This window comes from Puma concolor, chromosome A2, assembly GCF_028749965.1.
Source record: "Puma concolor isolate L17-30 chromosome A2, mPumCon1.1.hap2, whole genome shotgun sequence".
NCBI classification, from domain to species: domain Eukaryota; kingdom Metazoa; phylum Chordata; class Mammalia; order Carnivora; family Felidae; genus Puma; species Puma concolor.
This window is the reverse complement of record NC_141668.1, coordinates 160,869,271-160,891,788: the sequence shown is the minus strand read 5'-3', so window position 1 is coordinate 160,891,788 and position 22,518 is coordinate 160,869,271. Positions and strand designations below refer to the sequence as shown.

Genomic DNA, 22,518 nt, shown 5'->3' with positions numbered 1-22,518 from the left:
TTCCCTAGTCTTAGGAGACTTACCTGGAAAATGTTGCTATAGCTGATGTCAGAGAAATTAATGCCTGTGTTCTTTTCTAGGATTTTTATAGTTTCAGGTCTCACATTTAGGCCTTTAATCCATTTTTAGCTTCTTTTTGTGTATGGTGTAAGAAAGTGGTCCCATTTCATTGTTTTACACATAGCTGTCCAGTTTTCCCAGCACCATTTATTGAAAAAGCTTGTCTTTTCCCCATATTCTCACCTCTTTTGTCATAGATTAATTGACCATATAATCATGGGTTTATTTCTGGAGTCTCTATTCTGTTCCATTGACCTATGTGTCTGTTTTTGCACCAATACTATACTGCATTGATAACTATAGCTTTGGAGTATATCTTGAAATCTGCTATTGTGATACCTCCAGCTCTGTTCTTCATTCTCAGGATTACTTTGGCTACTCAGGGCCTTCCATAATTCCATACAAATTTCAGATCATTTGTTCTAGTTTTGTGAAAACTACTGTTGTATTTTGATAGAGATTGCACTGAGTCTGTAAGTTGCTTTGGGTAATGTGGACATTTTCACAATATTAATTCTTTCAACCATGAGCATGGAGTATCTTACCATTTCTTTATGATATCTTCAATTTCTTTTATCAGTGTTTTATAGTTTTTGGAGTATAGGTCTTTCACTTCTTTGGTTAAGTTTATTCCTAAGTATTTTATTCTTTTTGGTGCAATTGTGTTTTATATTTTTTTCTTTCATTCTTAGTGTATAGAAATGTTACTGATTACTGGGTATTGGTTTTGTATCTTGCACTATACTGAACTCATTTATTACTTCTAGTAATTATTTGGTAGAGTTTTTTGAATTTTCTATTCTTTAATGTTTATTTATTTTTGAGAGAGACAGACAGAGTGTGATCAGGGAATGGACAGAGAGAGAGAGGCAGACATAGAATCCAAAGCAGGCTTCAGACTCTGAGCTGTCATCACAGAGCTCCATGCCAGGCTCGGACTCATGAATCATGAGATCATGACCTAAGTGGAAGTCAGACACTCAACCAACTGAGCCACCCAGGTACTCCTGAATTTTCTGTGTATAGAATCATGTTGTCTGCAAATAGTGACAGTTTAACTTCTTTAACAATATGGATGCCTTTTATTTATTTTCTTGTCTGATTGCTAAGGCTAGGACTTCCAGTAGTATGTTGAATACCATACTATGTGAGAGTGGACATCTTTGTCTTGTTCCTGACACTAGGGGGAAACCTCTCAGCTTTAACCATTAAGTATGATGTTTGTTAGCTGTGGATTGTTCATATATGTCCTTTATTATGTTGAGGTACGTTCCCACTAACCCCACTTCATTGAGAGTTTTTATCATGAACAAATATTGAATTTTGTCAAATGCTTTTTCTGCATCTATCGAGATGATCATATGATATTTATCCTTCATTTTGTTGATGTGGTGTATGACATTGATTGATTTGCAAATATTGAAACATCCTTGTATCCCTGAAATAAATCACATGATCATGGTTAATGATCTTTTTAATATATTGTTGTAGGTAGTTTGCTGATATTTTCTTGAGGATTTTTGCATCTATCTTCATCAAGGATATTGGCCTGTAGTTTTCTTTTTTTGTGGTGTCTTTGTCTGGTTCTGGATAATGCTGGCCTCACAGAATGTATTTAGAAGCTTTCCTTCCTCTTCTATTCTTTGGAAGAGTTTGAGGAGAATAGATATTAACTCTTCTTTAAATGTCTGGTAGAATTCGCCTGTGAATCCATCTGGTCCTGAACTTTTAGTTTTTGGTAGCTTTTTGATTACCATTTCAATTTTCTTACTGTTAATTGGTCTGTTCAGATTTTCTATGTCTTCCCTGTTCCCTTTTGGAAAATTGTATGTTTTTTAGGACTTCATTCACTTCTGCTAAGCTGTCCACTTTGTTGGCATATAATTTTTCATAGTTTTCTTACAATTCTCTGTATTTCTCTGGTGTCAGTTGTTACTTCTCCTCTCTCATTTCTGATTTTATTTATTTGGGTCCTTTCTCTTTTTTCTTGATTAATTTGCCTAGAGTTCGTCAATTTTGTTTATTTTTTTCAAAGAACCAGCTCTTGTTTCACTGACTTTGTTCCATTGATTTTTTTTAGTCTCTGTGTCATTTATTTCTGCTGTGATCTTTATTATTTCCTTTATTCTACTCATGTTGGGCTTTTTTTCCTTTAGGAATGAGTACATTGAATATAAAATCAGTACCTGATAGTGACTTAAAGCAGGCATATCAAATGTGAATTGCCTTAACTTAATTTCACTGGTCCTGTATCCATATAGACACTTTGCCTTCTTTTTAGTTAGAAGAGAGATCTTCCCCCCCCCCCCACCGTTTGATGTGAATCAGTTACCAATACTCTAGATCCTACCCTCCGCCATGCTCTACTAGACTTTTTTCCTTTTAACTATATCATTGGAATATACTTATATACATTAAACTGTGCCTATTAAATGTAGATAGTACATATGCACTTATATATAAATAGACATTTTTGTGGTTGTGAAAAATTACCATGCTGCTGGCTTAAAACAATTAAATTTATGTTTTGATAGTTCTGGAAGTCAGAAGTCTGAAATAAGTCTTCCTGGGCTAAAAAGCACTCTGTCTGCAGAGAAGGAGGTCTGGGAGACCTAAAGCCACCTGTATTCCCTGGCTCACAGTCCCTCCCTTTATCTTCAAAGCCAGCAATATAGCATCTCAAAATCTCTCTGATTCCAACTCTTCTGCCTCCCTTTTCCACATTTGGAGGCCCCTTGTGATCTATTGAGCCCACCTGGATAATCAGAACAAGTTTATCTTAAGGCCAGCTGACTGGAAATGTTGGTACCATTTTCAAACATAATTCTCGCTTGTGATGATACAAGACATAGGCCAAGAGTCTTTAATTCAAATGTGGAAATATTTGGGGGGATGTTATTCTGCCTACTAAAAGTCTTTTTCAGGGTTATATTTGAGGCCAACTCAGGGGTCTCTCGGATTAAGGAATCAAACACAGACTTTATTTCAGACTTTAGAGTGAGTCCTTAGACTTTTCCTTCAAAACCATACGTGAAGAGGATCATGTGGCTCGTTTATTAAAATTACTTCAAAGCTATAAATGATAAAGTAAATCCTCAATTCAATGAATTCAAAATCAGCTCAAGGTGAAGGTAAAGTGTAAGCTGGTTAGATCTCTGGAAGGCAGGCAAGTTCATGAGAGCGAGTAATACAAAACTGGATTCACCTGACTTCTAATCTGATCTCCCAAGAACAGAGTATCAACAGGAAACTTTTCCTTTCTGTCCACTCCAGTGGCCCATGGGAAAATGATGTGCTCCCAGGTGATAGTAACAATGGCAACAGTGTCTAATGAGCAGACATAGGGAGCTATAAATATCTCCTCCACTGCAGAACCTCAGCATGTTAAACCTTGGATTGACCAGAACATGGTTGTTGGTTTGGGGCTCCCAAGTCTGGGGGAGAAGGGACTAATGCTTCACTCCTTCCTGCTGTCCTGTCTGGGAACAGAGCTTTGGTCTCCATGATCAACCATCCATGGAGGAATCTGGACCTCCACATGGAGACTTTCATCTTATAGCTCCCTCCAGGTGAGTCTGAGAGCTCAGCAAGTATTTCCGGAAAGGTTCTAGAAAATGGAACCTGAGCTCTTTTACCTGAGGTCCCCTGAGACCAGGCAAACTCATTTATAATTAATTTATGTAATATGTCCAAAAGAGAAGCGTCCATTGGACTCATCAATACAAGGATCATTGTTGACAATGAGCGATGGGAACAGAAGTGCAGTTGGATGAAACTGAGGAAGGAATGGGGGGAGGGGTATAAAATGGTTCCAGTGAAATTAGAACATATCCAAGGAGTTTTGCAGCTAAGGGGAGTAGGAAAACAGAGTATTAGGCTTAGAGGCATGTGCCATGAGCTTTTTAAGACGTGGTGCTTTTGAGCACGTTCTGTATTTATAGAAAGACCCAGAGCCATGGAGGTAGCTGTTTCCTTGCAACAGCACTTCTTGAGACACACATTTCTCAGTATCATCTTTTGCATCAAATATTCGCATATTAAATTATATTTAATATGCAAAAGGGGGTATGCCAACAAGCTTTACTTTGTGATTCTTCATTACCGAGAGATGTGGAAACCAGGAAGACATTTGTTCAAGGTAGAAGAAAAAACTCAGCCAATCTCTTCACCAGTGGCAATCATTCATTTACTAACGAGAAGGAAGTATTGTAAGTCTTTTGCATACACTGACTAATGCTGTCTACCACCTTAGGAGGATGGACAGTGCTATCCCCACTATTTGAGTAAGGATCTTCACATCTGGAATGGATTCATTGTCTTTCCCAAGTTCAAACAGCTTATATGTGGTAGGTCTAACATTCAAAACCTGGTTTTCTGATTCCAAAAGTTTTGCACTTAAGATCATTGGGAAAACTCTTTTGTTATTGCATTTTGAAAAATCCCCTTTGGTTGTTATACATTGTATAATTTCTTTTGTCATACTCAGGTTTATTCCCTTTGCACATTTTTCTAGAGGAATATTCAATCATAAAAATAGTAAAAAAAAAAAAAAAATACCACCCATTTCTTGTTAAGACACACTGGTTTTTTTCCAGCTTTGTTAATTATTCTTGGCATCAAGGGTATGTAACTGGGGCTGGAATGCTGCCAGAATCAGGGAAGCTTTCTCCTCATCACAGTCTCTCAGGGACAATTGGAGCTTATTAGATCTTTTTTTCCCCTGTGTCCATTTCTTTCCTCCCTGTGTTTTTGGAACTGCTTCCTTATGTTTCTTTAAATACAGGACACATGACGATTATATTAAAATGAAGCCTGATGTTTACATGTCCATGGGAAGCTTACTAACTAGAATTTAGGTACTATTTGCGCATTCTTTAGGGTAAAGGTAATCTTATGTTGAGTTTGCCTTGTATCATTTCTTTTAGAATTATGATGGCTGGGGGTGAGAAAAGCATGATAGTAACGCAGTGCCCGAAGGCCATAGTGCACTCTGTATTTTTGTGTGTTCGTGTGTGTGCAGTGTGTGTTGTGGAGTACAAGCAGTCCTCAGGGCAATGAGTTCATATACTCCAATATGTGACCCTTAAATGCCAGGATGTTAAGCATAGATGGAAATAAGGAAGGGATCTATCTCAATTCACAGAATACCTTAGAACAAAACTAATAAAATGCCAAGCACACCATGGAAGGAAGGACTCCCTGTGTCTTGAAATTTCAACAGTGGCGGGAGAGCCACCTTGCCCCTCAGTATTCTCTGCCAACACCTCTCATCCCTATTCATTCCCTCCCCATGCTGACTTCATTGTCAGATTCGAATATCTGGACTAAACGCCTTCTCCAGGGTCTTGGCTCTGTTTTCCCTGCAGGGCACGCGCTTCCCCCAATATCCTCCTGCCTCCTGCTAAGTCTTTCTGGAAGCCTCTGTTAAAGTGTCACCTTCTTTGCAGTCTTCCTGAACACCTATTTAAAAAAAGAGCCCTCCCCATCCACTCCTTTCTATGCCCACTTTTTTCCTTCACAGCCCCTGTCACCATCTGACAGGGAGCTGTATGGACTTAGATTGTATGGATTTTTCTTTTTTTTTCTCTAAGTTCTTATTCAAATTCCAGCTAGTTAGCATACAGTGTACTACTAGTTTGAGGTGTAGAATTTAGTGATTCAACACTTACATACAACACTTACATACCTGCTCATCACAGGTGCCCTCCTTAGTCCTCATCCCCTATTTAACCCATCCCCCCACCCCTCCAGCAACACTCAGTTTGTTCTCTAGAGTTAAGAGTCTGTTTCTTGGTTTGCTTCTCCACCCCCCCATGTTCATTTAGTTTATTTCATAAATTCCACATATCAGTGCAATCATATGATATTTGTCTTTCTCTGACTTATTTTGTTCAGCATAATACTCTCTAGCTCCATCCACATCATTGCAAATGGCAAGATTTCATTCTTTTCCTTCTTTTTTATGGCTGAGTAATATGTGTGTGTGTGTGTGTGTGTGCGTGCGTGTGTGTACCACATCTTCCTTATCCATTCATCAGTCAATGGATATTTGGCCAAAAAACAAATAATCTAGTTTAAAAATGGGCAGAAGACATGAATAGACATTTTTGCAAAGAAGACATCCAGATGGCTAACAGACACAAGAAAAGATGCTCAACATCACTCATCATCAGGAAAATGCAAATCAAAACTACAATAAGATATCACTTTACCCCTGACAGAATGGCTAAACTTAACACAGGAAACAGCAGATGTTGGTGGGGATGTAGAGAAAGGGGAACCCTTTCACACTATTGGTGGGAAGGCAAACTGGTGCAGTCCTGTGGAAAACAGTATGAAGATTCCTCAAATAGTTTAAAAAAAAAAAAAAAAAAAGAACTACCCTATGGCCCAGCAGTCACACTACTAGGTATTTACCTAAAGAATACAGGGGCACCTGGGTGGCTCAGTCGGTTGAGCGTCTGACTTCGGCTCAGGTCATGATCTCACAGTCTGTGAGTTCGAGCCCCGTGTCGGGCTCTGTGCTGACAGCTCAGAGCCTGGAGCCTGTTTCCGATTCTGTGTCTCCCTCTCTCTCTGCCCCTCCCCCACTCATGCCCTGTCTCTCTCTCTCTCTCTCTCTCTGTCAAAAATAAATAAACATTAAAAAAAAATTAAAAAAAAAAAAAAGAATACAAAAATGAAAATTCAAAGGGATACATGCACCCAGATGTTTATAGCAGCATTATTTACAAATTATGGAAATAGCCCAAGTGTCCATTGGCTGATGAATAGATAAAGAAGCTGTGGTATATATATACAATGGAATACAGCCATCAGGAAGAATGAAAACTTGCCCATTTGCAATGACATGGATGGAACTAGGACGTATTATGCTAAGTGAGATGTCAGTCAGAGAAAAACAAATACCATATGATTTCACTCGTATGTGGAATTTAAGAAACAAAACAAATGAGCAAAGGTGAAAATGGGAGAGAGAGACAAATCAAGAAACACACTCTTTTACAGAGAACAAACTTACCAGAAGGGAGGTAGGGGTGTGTGGGTAAAATAGTTGATGGGGGTAATTAAGGAGCACCCTCTTGATGTATAGAGCACTAGGTGATGTACAGAAGTGTTGAATCACTGTATTGTACACCTGAAACTAATATTACACTGTATGTTAACTAACTGGAATTTATTTTTGTTTTTGTTTTTTTACTTTTTTATTTTTATTTTCTTTTTTTTAATCTGAAATTTATTGTCAAGTTGGTTTCCATACAACACCCAGTGCTCATCCCAACAGGTGCCCTCCTCAATGCCCATCACCCACTGGAATTTAAATAAAAACTTTAAAAAATAAAAAAGAAATAAAGGGCAATAAGTTAACAAAACCTATTTGCTTGAAAATTAATCACGTTATTTTTTTTCTTCCCTAGTAGTCAACTCTACCACATGGAACTAGGCAATGATACACAAATTTCAGAGTTTCTTCTTCTGGGATTTTCAGAGGAACCAGAACTGCAGCCCCTCATATTTGGGCTTTTCCTCTCCATGTACCTGATCACTGTGTTTGGAAACCTGCTCATCATCCTGGCCATCAGTTCTGACTCCCACCTCCACACCCCCATGTACTTCTTCCTGGCCAACCTGTCCTTTGTAGACTTCTGCTTCACCTCCACCACCGTCCCGAAGATGCTTCTGAACATCCAGACTCAGAGCAAGGTCATAACCTATGCAGGCTGCATCAGCCAGATGTATTTTTTCATACTCTGTGCAGAGTTGGATGACCTTATCCTGTCTGCAATGGCCTATGACCGATTTGTGGCCATCTGTCACCCCCTGCAATACACCATCATCATGAGCCCCCAGCTCTGTGGATTGCTTGTTCTGGTATCCTGGATCATCAGTGTTCTGAACTCACTGTTACAAACCTTAATGGTGCTGCCACTGTCCTTCTGCACAGGCATGGAAATCCCCCATTTTTTTTGTGAACTCAATCAGGTCCTCAGGCTTGCCTGTTCTGAGACCTTTCTTAATGACACGGTGATGTATTTTGCAACTGTGCTCCTTGGTGGTGCTCCCTTGGCTGGGATCCTTTACTCTTACTCTAAGATAGTCTCCTCCATACGTGGGATCTCATCAGCTCAGGGCAAGTATAAGGCATTTTCCACCTGTGCATCCCACCTCTCAGTTGTCTCCTTATTTTGTTGTACAGGCCTCGGAGTGTACCTTAGCTCTGTTGCTACCCAGAGTTCCCACTCAAGTACAACAGCCTCGGTGATGTACACGGTGGTCACACCCATGCTGAACCCCTTCATCTACAGCCTGAGGAACAGAGACATAAAGAGGGCTCTGAAAAGAATCGTTGGGATTCCAGTGATGTAAGGACCAATCTTCCTGGGGCTGAAGATGTGCCCATGATTGCAGGGCTCAAAGCCTCAGAGCCAGGAATTGTTATCCCTTGATAAGATTGTGGAAGTCGAATGTGCTCCTCCTATTTCCTGGCATTTCCATTTATTTGAATTCAGCTTCTCCATACAATTTAAATAACCCATTTTATTAAGCTTCTGCTCTGTCTGACATACAGTTTCCTCTTTGTCCAATCCCTACTTTCTCAAAGTTTTTTCTAGCCTTGACCAAACATATTTGTAAATTCCCATTTATGTCATGGGGTAACATGGATTTCTGAAGAATAATTTCTACTCAAACAACATATACCATCCCAAGTAATTTTTCTCCTGTTTTACTAAAAGGATAGTCATGAGTTATATTATTCATAGAGAAAAAAACTACTTTTGATAACCAAGGCTATTTGTATAATTTTATAATACAGGAAAGTATGAGACTGCAGTTTTTCACTTGTGCACATCAATATTTTGTACATCACTGTCTTGACTTGTCATTCTGACAATGTAGACTAACTTATAGTTCATCTTATAGTAAGCCATTGGGTTCCATTCTCCTTATTATGATCATGTGGTCCTACGCAGGTGTATGCTACCACAGTGATTGACAAATATTACCAAATACACGTCTCCCTGTGGCATCTACACAGAAACATATATTTCAATAAATAAACTTCATATGGTCTTTGATCCAGGGAAGATCTTACATATAATGAAGAAAAATTGAAATTATACTTTGTATTACTGAGCAAAATATTTCATTTCATACAGCCCGTCTACCTATTGAAGTACGGAGTTTGGTGTCCTTGTACAAGACTTGGGTTTTTTCCACTGGAGTGAATAATTGGTTGGCATATTTATGGTGTTTTTACTGAATCACCTTCCTCTTTCTGCTACATACAAATAGGACTCTTTCCACTGCTCTGAATGAAATATCTCCTCTTTTCTAAATTTTGCCATAACCATGAAATGGGCTTCTGGTTGACCGATAATCGATATCATCCATTATACATCAGACATATATATCCTCATGATCAAAAGATGACTCATTAAAGAGATTGAATTCCTGTCCAGCCATATGATTCAGGTCACAACTTTGGTGCAAAGAGGTATGCCCTTCCAACCTCTCTTGGTTACCTGGATGGAACCCTAATAAAGTCTCTTTTTAATCAGGTCATTGAAAGAAATTTTAATAGCAGAGTGCTAATGAATTCTGTCCCCAAATATCAGCACAAATGCCTAGAATGGGAAGATGTAGATTATTATAATTTCTCTCAGTTCTGGTGGCTTTTATAATTATATACCTGTTTGCTAGGATACAAGCAATTGTATCAAGCCATTGTGAAACAAGCCATTCTTGAAAACACGTGTTTTACTATAATGCCTTTATAATTGGCAATAATATGGGATTGTCTTGTGGGGAGTTGTTCTGATCTATTCTGAACTGCTTAACAGTTTCTACATTGCATTTCTTTCTCTTTTTTTTATAAAAAGAAATTTCTTTTTATTTTAGAGAGAGAGAAACCATGCAAGCAGGGGAGAGGGGCAGAGGGAGAGAGAGAGAGAATTCCAAGCAAACTCCATGATTAGCATGAAGCCCAATGTGGGGCTTGATCCCATGACCCTGGGATCACAACCTGAACAGAAATCAAGCATCAGATGCTCAACCAACTGAGCCACCCAGGAGCCCCTCTACATTGTATTTCTAAAGATCATCCACAAAGGTGTGTGGAGCTGTAGTTCATTTCCTTCTTCAACTAATACATGATATTTACTCCATTTGTATATGTAGGTTAATCTTATCGTTTATGGAAAAAATTGTTTATCAAATGTAAATTGCCTTAATTTAATTTTGCTACTTCTATATCCATATATGATACTCTGCCTTCTTCCCAGTTATAAGACATTTGTCCCACCTGTCAGGTGGGACTCAGCTACATGTACTCTTGATCCAATGTGTGTCACATACCATTAGAATTTTAAATCCTAACTAATTTATTGGAATATAATTACATACCATAAACTACACATATTTTAATTTTTTTAATGTTTATTGTTTTAAAAGGAAAGAGAATGCAAGCAGGGAGCAAAGGGCAGAGGGGACAGAGAGAGAGAGAGAGAGAGAGGGAGAGAGACAGAGAGAATTTTAAGCAGGCTCCACATTCAGCATAAAGCCCAGCATGGGGCTTGATCCCACAATCCTGGGATCATGACCCAAGCAGAAATCAAGTCAGAGGCCCAACCAACTGAGCCATCCAGGTGCCCCTAAACTACACATATTTTAAGTGTACAATTTGCTAAGTTAAAGGAGCCATACTTGAATTAAGAGTGCATATTGCATGGGTCAATTTGTAAGAACTTGAGAAGATGCACAGTAAGCTTCATCTGCATTTTTATGTTATTATTAAAAATGCAATTCATCTGAAGGTCAATTTCTGAAGGTAACGTGGAACTCGAAATGAATGTTGTGGGACTAAATAAAGTGTTGGATACATCAGGTCAACTCCAAAGAAAACATTTAAGAGTGAAGAGGTTGTGTATGTACATGAGTGTGTGCGCACGCATACATCTTTCAAATAAACACACTCACCCACATATGTGCACATATACACAGACTCATTTATAAGCCCACCTAGTATGTTGAAAGGAAACTTGAGAGAAAGTTGCAGAATATTGAAATGAAAAGAAATGTTTGCATCAATGTGAAATTGAAAGAATGTAGTACTTTGTACACAAAAAATTATTTAGTTATTTTTAAAGTTTACTTAGAGAGAGAGAGGGAGGGGCAGAGAAAAAGGGAGAGAGAGAATCCCAAGCAGACCCTCTGCTGTCAGTGTGGAGCCCAACATGGGGCTCGGTCCCACAAACCGTGAGATCATGAGCTGAGCCAAAATCAAGAGTCAGACGCTTAACTCACTGAGCCACCCAGGACCCCCTGGACACAAAGTTTTAAAGTAGCATGAGTGACTTAATTTAAAAAAAAAACTTAGGGTGATTTATTTTTTTTAATTTTTTTTAACATTTACTTATTATTGAGAGACAGAGACAGAGCATGAGTGGGGGAGGGGCACAGAGAGAGGGAGACACAGAATCCCAAGCAGGCTCCAGGCTCTGAGCTGTCAGCACAGAGCCTGACTCAGGGCTTGAACTCACAAACCGTGAGATCATGACCTCAGCTGAAGCCCAACGCTTAACCGACTAAGCCACCCAGGCACCCTTTGGGTAATTTTTTTTAAATAATGAATTACTCTTCCTATCTTAATGCCACAAAGACCTCAAAATCAGAACCATATTTACATTTATGCAGTGGACCAAATACTTCCAAATGAACTCTATGTCTCTACTCAATGTGGGATTTCAACACTTGATACCTTGGCCCAAGGAAAGTTAACTGAATGATTTGAGAAGCTCAAACGCAGTTCCTGTGAACAATATCGTATTGGATAAATATATGGATTAGATTCCTTTTGCTGTTGTCATACTAATGTCTCAAGACAAATAATTCTCCGAAAGTTCTAGAGATCAGAAGCATGAAAGGGATCTCACTGGGCTACAATAACGATGTCCATGGGTGGCGATCTTTATGGATGCTCCAGAGGAGAACAGCCCCTTTCCCTGCTCCACGGTCTACAGGGCCCACAATTCTTACCTCACAGCCTTTCCTCCATCTTGGAAACCAACAGAACAGTACTTTCCAGTGTCTCTCTGACTCCATGTTTCTTCCTTTTCTTCCACATTTAGAGGACCGTTGTGATTACACCAGACCAGTGTGGATAATCCAAGCTTATCTTCTTCCTTTTTTTTAAGCTTCTTTATTTTTAAGTTTATTTCTTTATTTCGAAAGAGAGGGAGAGACAGAGAGCGCAGTGTGGAGGGTGGGGGCAGAGAAAGAGGGAAAGGGAGAATCCCAAGCAGGCTGCACAATGTCAGCAAGAAGTCTGATGCAGGGCTCAATCTCACAGTTCATGAGATTGTGACCTGAGCCAAAACCAAGAGTCAGACACTTAACCAGCCTAGCCACCCAGGCGCCCCCAACCAGGCTGATCTTCTTATCCTCAGATAATGATTCAGAGCTTTACTCCATCTGCTATCTTAATTACCCTGCCACATAAGCTAACATTTTCAAACATTCTTCAAGATGAATCTTTTGGAGGCCCTTATTCCGCCTACCACAAAATCTTCCTTTTCATATATTATTGAATATCCCTCAAGAGCCCTTCTATTTAAAAACTCAAGCGTAGAATCTTTCACCACCCAAAGAGTGAGTGAAATACTGCTCTTTCAAAAATACGTGCAAGGAAGATAGATTCCTGGTGGATAAGACCTAGATCCTGTGGATCTCACACAGGACATCAGCTTCGCTCCCTAACTGTGACCCGTAGACCGGCATCCCCAGCGTCAATACCACCCACCCAGGAGCTTGTTAGAAATGCGGAGTCCCTGGGCCCACTAGAGGCCTGATGAATCAGAATTGGCGTCTTTTCCTTTTTAATTTTTTTAATGTTTATTTTTGAGAGAGAAAGAGAAACAGAGTGCGAGCAGGGGAAGGGGAGAGAGAGAGGGAGACACAGAACCCGAAGGAGGCTCCAGGTTCTGAGATGTCAGCGCAGAGCCCGACTCAGGGCTCGAACTCACGAACTGTGAGATCGTGACCTGAGCCGAAGTAGGACGCTCAACTGTCTGAACCACCCAGGCACCCCTGGAATTTGTTTAATTTTTTTTTCAGAGACAGAGAGTGCATGGGGGGGGGGGGGGGGAGAGGGGCAGAGATAGGAAGAGAGAGAATCCCAAGCAAGATCCATGCTGTCAGCACAGAGCCCGTCACAGGGCTCCATACCACGAACCATGAGACCATGACCTGAGCTGAAATCAGGAGTCAGACACTTAACCGACCGAGCCCTCAGGCACCCCCAAAATTTGCATTTTTGACTGCTGGATAAATTACTTTTGTTGGGTGCTGTCCTGTGGGTTGAGGAGTTTGAGAGCATCCCTTCAGACATGGCCAAATATCCCAGGGCAAAGTCATCTCTGGCTGAGAACCACTGGGCCAGAATTTCAGAACTGAAATTCCCTAACATAATTCTCATCAAAACCCCATTCCCTACTTGCTTTATACATTAAAGCAGCACATTAAATCTCTCTGAGCCTGATTTCTACAACCGAGAATGGCGTCCCTAAAAGTATAGCCTCACAGAAAGCACGTTTAAAAAAAAAAACTGACACTCCCTATAATGTGCTAAGTAAGCTAGGTTATGGTGCAGGAAATGTAAATGTGTCTCTAATAATTAATAAACACTTTAGAGTGAGGGACTAAATGGCAGTTCTTAACCTGTGATCTATGAAATTCCTAATTGTTTTGGCTAAACTATCATGAAGCCAAGGAGTGTAGTACCCAAGGTTATACACTAAAGGAACAAATTTCTCCCCCTTCTTGAAGAAGGAAATAGTAGTTTTCTAAAGATATCAGGGGTGTGCCTCCACCACAGATCAATGCATTGAAGACCTAAGGGAAGTAGTCTGATGAATTCCTCTGTGTTAGATTTTTGAGAAAACTTGAAGCCAGGGTTGTAATGAGGTGCTGGGAGGTTTAGACCTCCAGAAACAGGAAAACTAATGGAGACAATGTAATAAAAACTGAATTCACCTGGCATGCAATGTAGTCTCCTAGGAACAGAGAATCTGCCAGAAATATTTCCATTGTGTCCAGACCAGTATCCCTAGGAGACATCATGCACTTAAAGGCTGGAGCACGAAGAGATAAAAATGCCTCGTGAGCACATGTGGGAAGCTGTAAATATCTCTTCTGCTGCAGAACCTCAGCATGTGCATTTTCACTGGACAGAACATGGTTGTTGCCCTTGGAGTCCTAAATCTGGCCAGGAGACCAATGCTCGATGCCTCCCTGGTGCCTTGTCTGGGGACTGAGTTTGATGTCCATCATCAACTATCCAGGAAGGAATTTTGACTTCCAAAGGGAGAACTTGCCTTGTGAGTTCACGTGCAGGTGAGTTCAAGAGCCCAACAGACACTGCAGGAAAGGATCAAAGCAAATGGAAGGCAAGAACTCGTACTGGAGGTCACTGAGAAAAATCCAGCATAGCCCAGATGCCAGAGATTACTGTCATTGTTGGCTGGCTTTACCAAAACAATTATTTTGTTTATTTATGATGCTTTAAAAAAGTGGATATTGCAGTCAGAAATGCAAGGATCCATGTTGGTAATTAAAATGATATTAATGGAAGCCCAATTTGAAGGAATGAAGAAGGCACAAAGTGCTTCCAGGAAAAGTAGAACATAAGTACAAGGATCTTATTAATTAATGGGAGTACACAAACAGGGTATTGGCTGTGGAGAGACATGCAGTGAAGCAAGGGCATTTCTTTTTATTTTAATGGGACATCTTAGACTATGCTTCCATATAGATGAAAAGATCCAGACCAAGGAACAATTGCAAATACATCCTTGCAATAGTGGTGCACGAAACATACACACATTATCTTCTCTCATTCTGGGTATTGGAAAAAAAAATTGTGATTAATACATGGAAGTAGGTTTGCTAATGAGCTTTATTTTGCATTATTTTATAACCTGTGAGGCTGAATGCACTTGTGGGTTTGTTAGTCATTTGACAGCTTCTCTGTTAAAAATTGTGCAAATCCTTTCCTTTTGGATGGTGTTCTACAAGTGTTTATATTTCTTTTTAATCCTTGGGGCACCTGGCCAGCTCAGTCGATGGAGTGTGTGGCTCTTGATCTTGGAGCTGTGAGGTTGAGCCCCACGTTAGATGTAGAGATTGCTTGAAAATAAGAGCTTGAAAAAAACAAAAATAAAAATTTGACACCTCGTAACAAAGAATTGGAGTTTTTATACAAACGGACTATTGGCCATTTAGTTCTTCTATGTATGCATAAATGTATTTGTGAGGAATGTATGAAAGTTTATGAATTTTGTGTGGTCAAATCTATCAGTCAGTCATATCAGGCTCTCTCAATTGCTTAAAATTTTTTCTTGAGGTATAACTGACATACAACATCCTATTAGTTTCAGGCATACAACATAATGATCCCATACTTGTATATATCACAAAATGATCACCACACCTGTCACTGTGCATAGTCACAAACTATTTTCCTGTGATGAGGACTTTCAAGATCTACTCTCGGGGCGTCTGGATGGCTCAGTCGGTTAAGCGTCCGACTTTGGCTCAGGTCATGATCTCACGGCCCGTGAGTTCAAGCCCCGCGTCGGGCTCTGTGCTGACAGCTCAGAGCCTGGAGCCTGTGCAGATTCTGTGTCTCCCTCTCTCTCTCTCTCTCTGACCCTCCCCCATTCATGCTCTGTCTCTCTGTGTCTCAAAAATAAATAAAATATTTTAAAAAATTAAAAAAAAATAAGATCTACTCTCTTAGTGACTTTCCAACACGTGATACACTATTATTAACTGTATCATCAGTCTGTCCATTACATCTCAGGCATTGCTTTTTTATTTTTCTTTTTTTTAATGTTTATTTACTTATTTTGAGAGCGAGCATGAGCAGTGGTAGAGGCAGAGAAAGAGGAGAGAGAGAATCTCAAGTAGGCCCTGTGCTGTCAGTGCAAAGCCAGACATGGGGCTCGGTCTCAAAAACCATGAGATCATGACCTGAGCTGAAGTCAAGCGTAGGATGTTTAATCAACTGAGCCACCCAGGAGCCCCTCTCTTTCATTTTCTTATGAACAAAGTGGGGCAGGCTGGTCAATATTCTTCATGTGTCAGTACTTGCTATACACGAGAAAGAAAGTGCTTCATTCTTGGCGGTAATAAATTACCCTTTATGCATGTTTCTGACTTGTTTTCACATCTCTGTTGCTAAAAGAGATGTGAAATCTTTTCACTCTCTTTTTGGCCTTTGGGGATTAGATCTATTTCTGAAAGTTGCATCACCTTGGCCATCATCTGGAAGGTATTTTTCTTTACCAATTGACTAAAGATCGCCTTTCCATTCTATAAGCCTATTTGAATCCGTGTATCTTTATGTAAGATGAAATCACAACTTACCACTTCCTCCCACAAGGTAAATGCCCTTCTGATATACCTTTTTATTTCTAAGTCTTTGGCAATTTAATCTTGAATTAGTGACCCATGTTGGGGTCATTACGTTGTTGCTCTTGTACGTCTTTATGTAACTTAGTAGTAGATTTTCATTCCATTTTGTTGTTTTCATTCAATACAGTTGTTTAGCAACAATAGACTTGGGGTGCCTGGGTGACTCAGTGGGTTAAGCGTCCAACTTCGGCTCAGGTCATGATCTCACGGTTCGTGGGTTTGAGCCCCACATCGGGCTCCATGCTGACAGCCCAGAGCCTGGACCCTGCTTTGGATTCTGTGTCTCCCTCTCTTTCTGTCCCTCCCCCACTCGTGCTCTCTCTCTGTCTCTCAAAAATGAATACGTGTTTAAAAAAAAAAGAAAAAGAAAAAGAAACAATAGACTTAACAGAATGTCATTCTCACTGATAATCTTTGTTCCAGAAGTTCTTAGTTTCTTTTAAAATTTCTTTTCCACTTTATGCATGTATACATATTCACACACTTGCATACAAATGCTTCAATAAGATGCTATGTACATCTTTATGTTTCAGTGCGGCCTTTTCTTCTACCCTGTGTCCCTTTTTCCTTCTTTCTTTTTTTTTTATTTTTTAAATTTTTTTAACGTTTTTACTTATTATTGAGAGACAGAGAGACACAGAGCATGAGCAGGGGAGGGGCGGAGAGATGGAGAGACACAGAATCCCAAGCAGGCTCCAGGCTCCTAGCTGTCAGCACAGAGCCCCACGCAGGGCTCGAACTCACAAACCGTGAGATCATGACCTGAGCCGAAGTTGGACGCTTAACTGACTGAGCCACCCAGGCACAGTCCTCTTTTTCCTCCTTTCTTAATAATTCTTCGTGGACTTGCCTCCCATCCACTAATATAATGCTGGCTCCTTATTTCAACATCTGTGTCACCTTCAAGACATTGCTGTGCAACTCACACATGCAACAGTCATTCATATTTTTTCTTAATATATCACTGCTATGAAAATTATTTGGGGACTATTAAGTTAAGACCATGCTTCTCAACCTGGGGCAATCTTGTCCCCCAGGGAACGCTGAAGTGATATGCAGATATTTGTCACGGTGAGGCTGGGAGGGGCAGGCGGCCGTCAAGGATGCTGCTAAACAACGTAGAATTCCCAGGTAGACACCACCACAGAGGAGGATGTGGCCCAGAATGTCAAGCAGAGCACAGATTGAGAAACCCTAAGCTGAAGAAAATCTGTATTTTGAATATTTATACCTGCCTTCAGATTGCTTCCCCATCTTTCCACACTTCCCATTTCTGCCAGCACGATTAGAGAGTGTCCCTTTCACTGCCAGTTAAGAAGTTCCGTCCCCAATCAACATGGCAGCCCATCTCAGGCTTTCCTGGGAGATGGGTGTGAAAGGTAAATCCTTCTTGTTATTTTCTCAAACGCTCTACAGTGTCTTGTCAAAAAAGATAAAAACCCAAAGAACGGGAATAACAAAGAAAAGGTGCCACATAAGAAGAGTGAGAAAGAAACTTGCTTCATCCAAAACCAGGCCATATAAATCAATCGGTCAAATACATGCAGACCAGCCAGAAGGAAAGCAAGCCTTCAGCTCCTTGATTTCAAAATAGCCCAACTTCTGAATTAGCTAACATACAGTGTAGTATTGGTTTCAGAAGTAGATACTACGGATTCGTCACTTACATATAACACCCAGCGCTCATCCCAACAAGCGCCCTCAGTACCCCTCACCCATTTAGCCCATCCCCTCACCCACCTCCCCTCCAGCAACCCCCAGTTTGTCCTCTGTATTTAAGAGTCTTTTGTGGTTTCCTCCTCATGCCCATTTCATTTCTCTCTTTTCTCTGTGTTTACTGAACAGATTGCCCATGTTTTCTTTGAATTTATGTGAAGTAGAAAATGAGCATACTGATGGGGAGCCCCAAGTTTATTTGCCTGTAGGAATTTCTGGGTACCATTTCCGCATTCTGTAGGGGACAGATAACAAGATCTGGCCAGCTTGAGGTGTATCTATTGCTGGCCTAACTAGTGTAGCTGGGTGTGATAAAGGCATGACAGTCAGTAGCCCACGAGGCCATAGTGGGTCATGGTGTGTGTGTGTGTGTGTGTGTGTGTGTGTGTGTGTGTTGTGAACTGAGGTTAATCCTCAGAGCAGAGATGCCAGGGCTCGCATATTCCAAGGTAATTCTTATTGACAGGGGCCAGAACTCAGTCAACAGAAGTTATTAATGGGGAAGTCCATTTCAACTCACAAGACACTTTTATAACAAAATTAATAAAGTCCTTCAAAAAACTCATAAGTGAGGGATTTGCTGTGTCTTTAAGTGTCAGCTCTTGTGGGCTGGCCTCTCCATTCCTCAACACACACTGCCACCATCTCTCACCACACTCCTTCTGGCTCTTTCCCCTTGACACCTGGCTTTCTTTTGACACATGATTTTCTGAAACAAGCCCCTTCCTCAGGCCCTTTGCACAGACCTTTGCCCCTGCTGGGCACACACTTTCTGAGATCACCTCAACTTCCTTCCTATCTCCCTCGAGGTCCTGTTCAAATGTCATCCTTTTCTTCACAGCCCCTGTCACCATCTGACGTGTTATTTGATTATTTTTATTTGCTTATCATTCTTTCCCCATTCTAGGATGATAAGGAATTTTGTTTTTCAGCACCCTATATTCATTGCGTATACAGTGCCTTGAACGTGATCAGTAATCAGTATGTACTCTTTAAAGGGGTAAAAAATATTCTCCATAAAACAAGACCATACATTATGCTCAAGGAGCCGATTGAGAGTAGAAATGGAATTTTTAATAAGAAATGGTGCTAGAGATGCCCTAATGGGGTTGAGACCATATACCTATATTGTTTTCACTCATATGTGGATCTTGAGAAACTTAACAGAAGACCATGGGATAGGGGAAGGCGGCGGGGGGGGGGGGTAGTTACAAACAGAAAGGGAGGGAGGCAAACCATAAGAGACTCTTAAATACATAGAATAAACTCAGGGTTGATAGGGGTGGGAGAGAGGGGAAAGTGGGTGATGGGCATTGAGGAGGGCGCCTGTTGGGATGAGCGCTGGGTGCTGTATGGAAACCAATTTGAGGATAAAATATATTTAAAAATTTTTTTAAAAGAAACGTATTTCCTGACTCTAAAGTATAAATGGTAGTTCTCACGCTAGGTTACTAGCTTGTGTGAAAATTAGTCATTTATTTCTCTGTATCCTGGTAGTCATCTCCAACCCATGGAGCCAAGGAACCTTACAGCCATTTCAGAATTTCTTCTTCTGGGATTTTCAGAGGAATCAGCATTCCAGCCCCTCATATTTGGGCTTTTCCTCTCCATGTACCTGATCACTGTGTTTGGGAATCTGCTCATCATCCTGGCCATCAGCTCTGACTCCCACCTCCACATGCCCATGTACTTCTTCCTGGCCAACCTGTCCTTTGTAGACATTTGCTTCACCTCCACCACCATCCCAAAGATGCTCTGGAACATCCAGACCCAGAGCAAAGTCATAACCTATGAGGACTGCATCACCCAGATGTATTTTTTCCTACTCTTTGCGGGATTGGACAACTACATCCTGACCGTGATGGCCTATGACCGATTTTTGGCCATCTGTCACCCCCTGCACTACACGGTCAGCATGAACCCCCGGCTCTGTGGGCTGCTGGTTCTGGTGTCTTGGATCATGAGTGTCCTGCATTCCTTGTTACAAACCTCAGTGGTGCTGCGACTGTCCTTCTGTACAGACTTGGAAATCCCTCACTTCTTCTGTGAAATTAAACAGGTGGTCCAACTTGCCTGTTCTGACACCTTTCTTAATGACATGGTGATGTATTTTGGAGCTGGGCTGCTGGGTGGGGGCCCCCTTGCTGGGATCCTTTACTCTTATTCTAAGATAGTTTCTTCCATATGTGGGATCTCATCAGCTCAGGGCAAGTATAAAGCATTTTCCACCTGTGCATCCCACCTTTCTGTGGTCTTCTTATTTTACTGTACAAGCCTAGGTGTGTACCTTAGCTCCACTGCTACCCAGAGCTCCTACTCGGGTGCCACGGCCTCGGTGATGTACCCGGTGGTCACGCCCATGCTGAACCCCTTCATCTACAGCCTGAGGAACAGAGACATAAAGAGGGCTCTGAAAAAATCCTTTGGAAAGGAAACTATGAAAGGACCAATTGCCCTGGGGCAATTGCACCTGATGGCAGAACTCAAAGCTTGAGAGCCAGAAATGGCAATTCTTTGATCAGATTGTGGAAGTAGAAGTTGCTACTTCTATTGATTTCCTGGAACATCTCTTTCTTCAACATCAACTTCTCTGTACACTTTAGGTAACATCTGTATTACCCTTTCTGCACTCTGGTGTTTAATAGTGTTTCCCTTAGTTGTTTTCCTACTCTTCTGAATTCATTCCCAATTTTGGACGATATTGGAAATTCCCATTTATTCTGTGAGATTCTATAGATTTGTTAAGAATACTCTCTTCTTAAATGAAATATATCATCCTGAGCAATTTTTCTTTTGTTTTACTAAAAAATAATCATGAGTTGTACTACACGATGGAAAAAAACACATTTGGCCCAAATTATAAAATTCCATAAGAGACGAAAGTCTGAAAGCACAACTCACCACTTCAGTGTCCATCATTCCTTTAGATATCTGTTCTTCCTGAAAATGTAGACTTTAACCTATGGTGTGTTTTATAACAAGTCATTGGGCTTTATTCTCCTCCTTAGGATACTGTTTTCTTATTCAGTGTTCACGTAATCACTAGCAAAAGTGATAATCAGATACATGTCTCCAGGTGTAGTCTACATAGAAACACAAATTCCAAGAAATAATTTGACATAATATGACCACAGAGTCAGAGATGAAGCAAAATTTCAGTCATGCATCTGTTACTATGTGAATGAATGTTTTCCTGCTACACATTTGCTTATTGACGATGCGAGACTGGCATCCGTGTGTCAGGGGGTCTATCACTGGGGCCAAAAATCATTTGCATACTTATGTTTCCTATTTCCTTGTGTTCCTGTTTCTTCCTGAAAATGTCCATGTCTCCCCTAAAACTATGATTCACTGGAGTACAATTGCATATGATAAGCTGCATATATTTAATGTACACAATTTGCTGAATTACAGGAGGCATACAAAAATTAAGTTTATAGGGAAACATGGGACTGTCTCTGCAGGGCGAGGGGTGAGACTCCTGCAGCAAAGGACACAGAAAGGGGACACCCTGGCCTCTGTGCCACTGCTCACACTTTGTCCTTGTTGCAGAAGTCCTCCTGAGGGGCATCCCACAACCCACTTGATGAGTGCCAAGTAGGACCAGGAGATGGAACAGAAGAGCGACATACTATTTATGAAGGAGATGAAAGTTTCATGGAATTGAGTCCAGTTGCATTTCAGTGTAGGAGAGGTGACAATGGTGATCCCAAACCTTCTCTTTTTTTAATATCTATTTATTTGGGGGACAGCGTAAGCAGGGGAGGGGCGGAGAGAGAGAAGGAGACACAGAATCCGAAGCAGGCTCCAGGCTCTGAGCTGTCAGCACAGAGCCCGATGTGGGGCTTGAACTCACAAACTGTCAGATCATGACCTAAGCTAGAGTTGGACGCTCAACTGATTGAGCCACCCAGGTGTCTCCCAAAGCCTTCTTGAAAGAGATTTCCTGGAAAGGGGTATGCTTTTGCACTGCTAGTGAGAATGCAAACTGGTGCAGCCACTCTGGAAAATAAGATGAAGGTTCCTCAAAAATAAGAACTGGAGTTACTCTACAACCCAGCAATGGCACTACGAGGTATTTATACAAAGGACACAAAAATGCTAATTAAAAGGGGCACATGCATCCCAATGTTTATAGCAGTACTATCAACCATAGCCAAATTATGGAAAGAGCCCAAATGTCCATCAACTGTTTAATGAATAAAGATGATGTGTTGTATGTGTGTGTGTGTGTGTATATATATATATATACATATATATACACATATA

The 22,518-nt window shown here is 40.7% G+C and overlaps 2 protein-coding genes across 2 annotated transcripts; both read left to right on the top strand.

Moving 5' to 3' along the window:
- Window positions 1–7,464: 7,464 nt before the first annotated feature.
- On the top strand, window positions 7,465–8,427 carry LOC112852592 (olfactory receptor 7A17-like). The gene has a single exon (XM_025916109.2). The coding sequence runs from the start codon at window positions 7,495–7,497 to the stop codon at window positions 8,425–8,427; it is 933 nt and encodes a 310-aa protein (XP_025771894.1). The 5' UTR covers window positions 7,465–7,494.
- An 11,311-nt stretch (window positions 8,428–19,738) lies between these two features.
- LOC112852341 (olfactory receptor 7A17-like) lies at window positions 19,739–20,743 on the top strand. Its single transcript, XM_025915827.2, has one exon. The coding sequence runs from the start codon at window positions 19,760–19,762 to the stop codon at window positions 20,741–20,743; it is 984 nt and encodes a 327-aa protein (XP_025771612.1). The 5' UTR covers window positions 19,739–19,759.
- The last annotated feature ends 1,775 nt before the right edge of the window (window positions 20,744–22,518 follow it).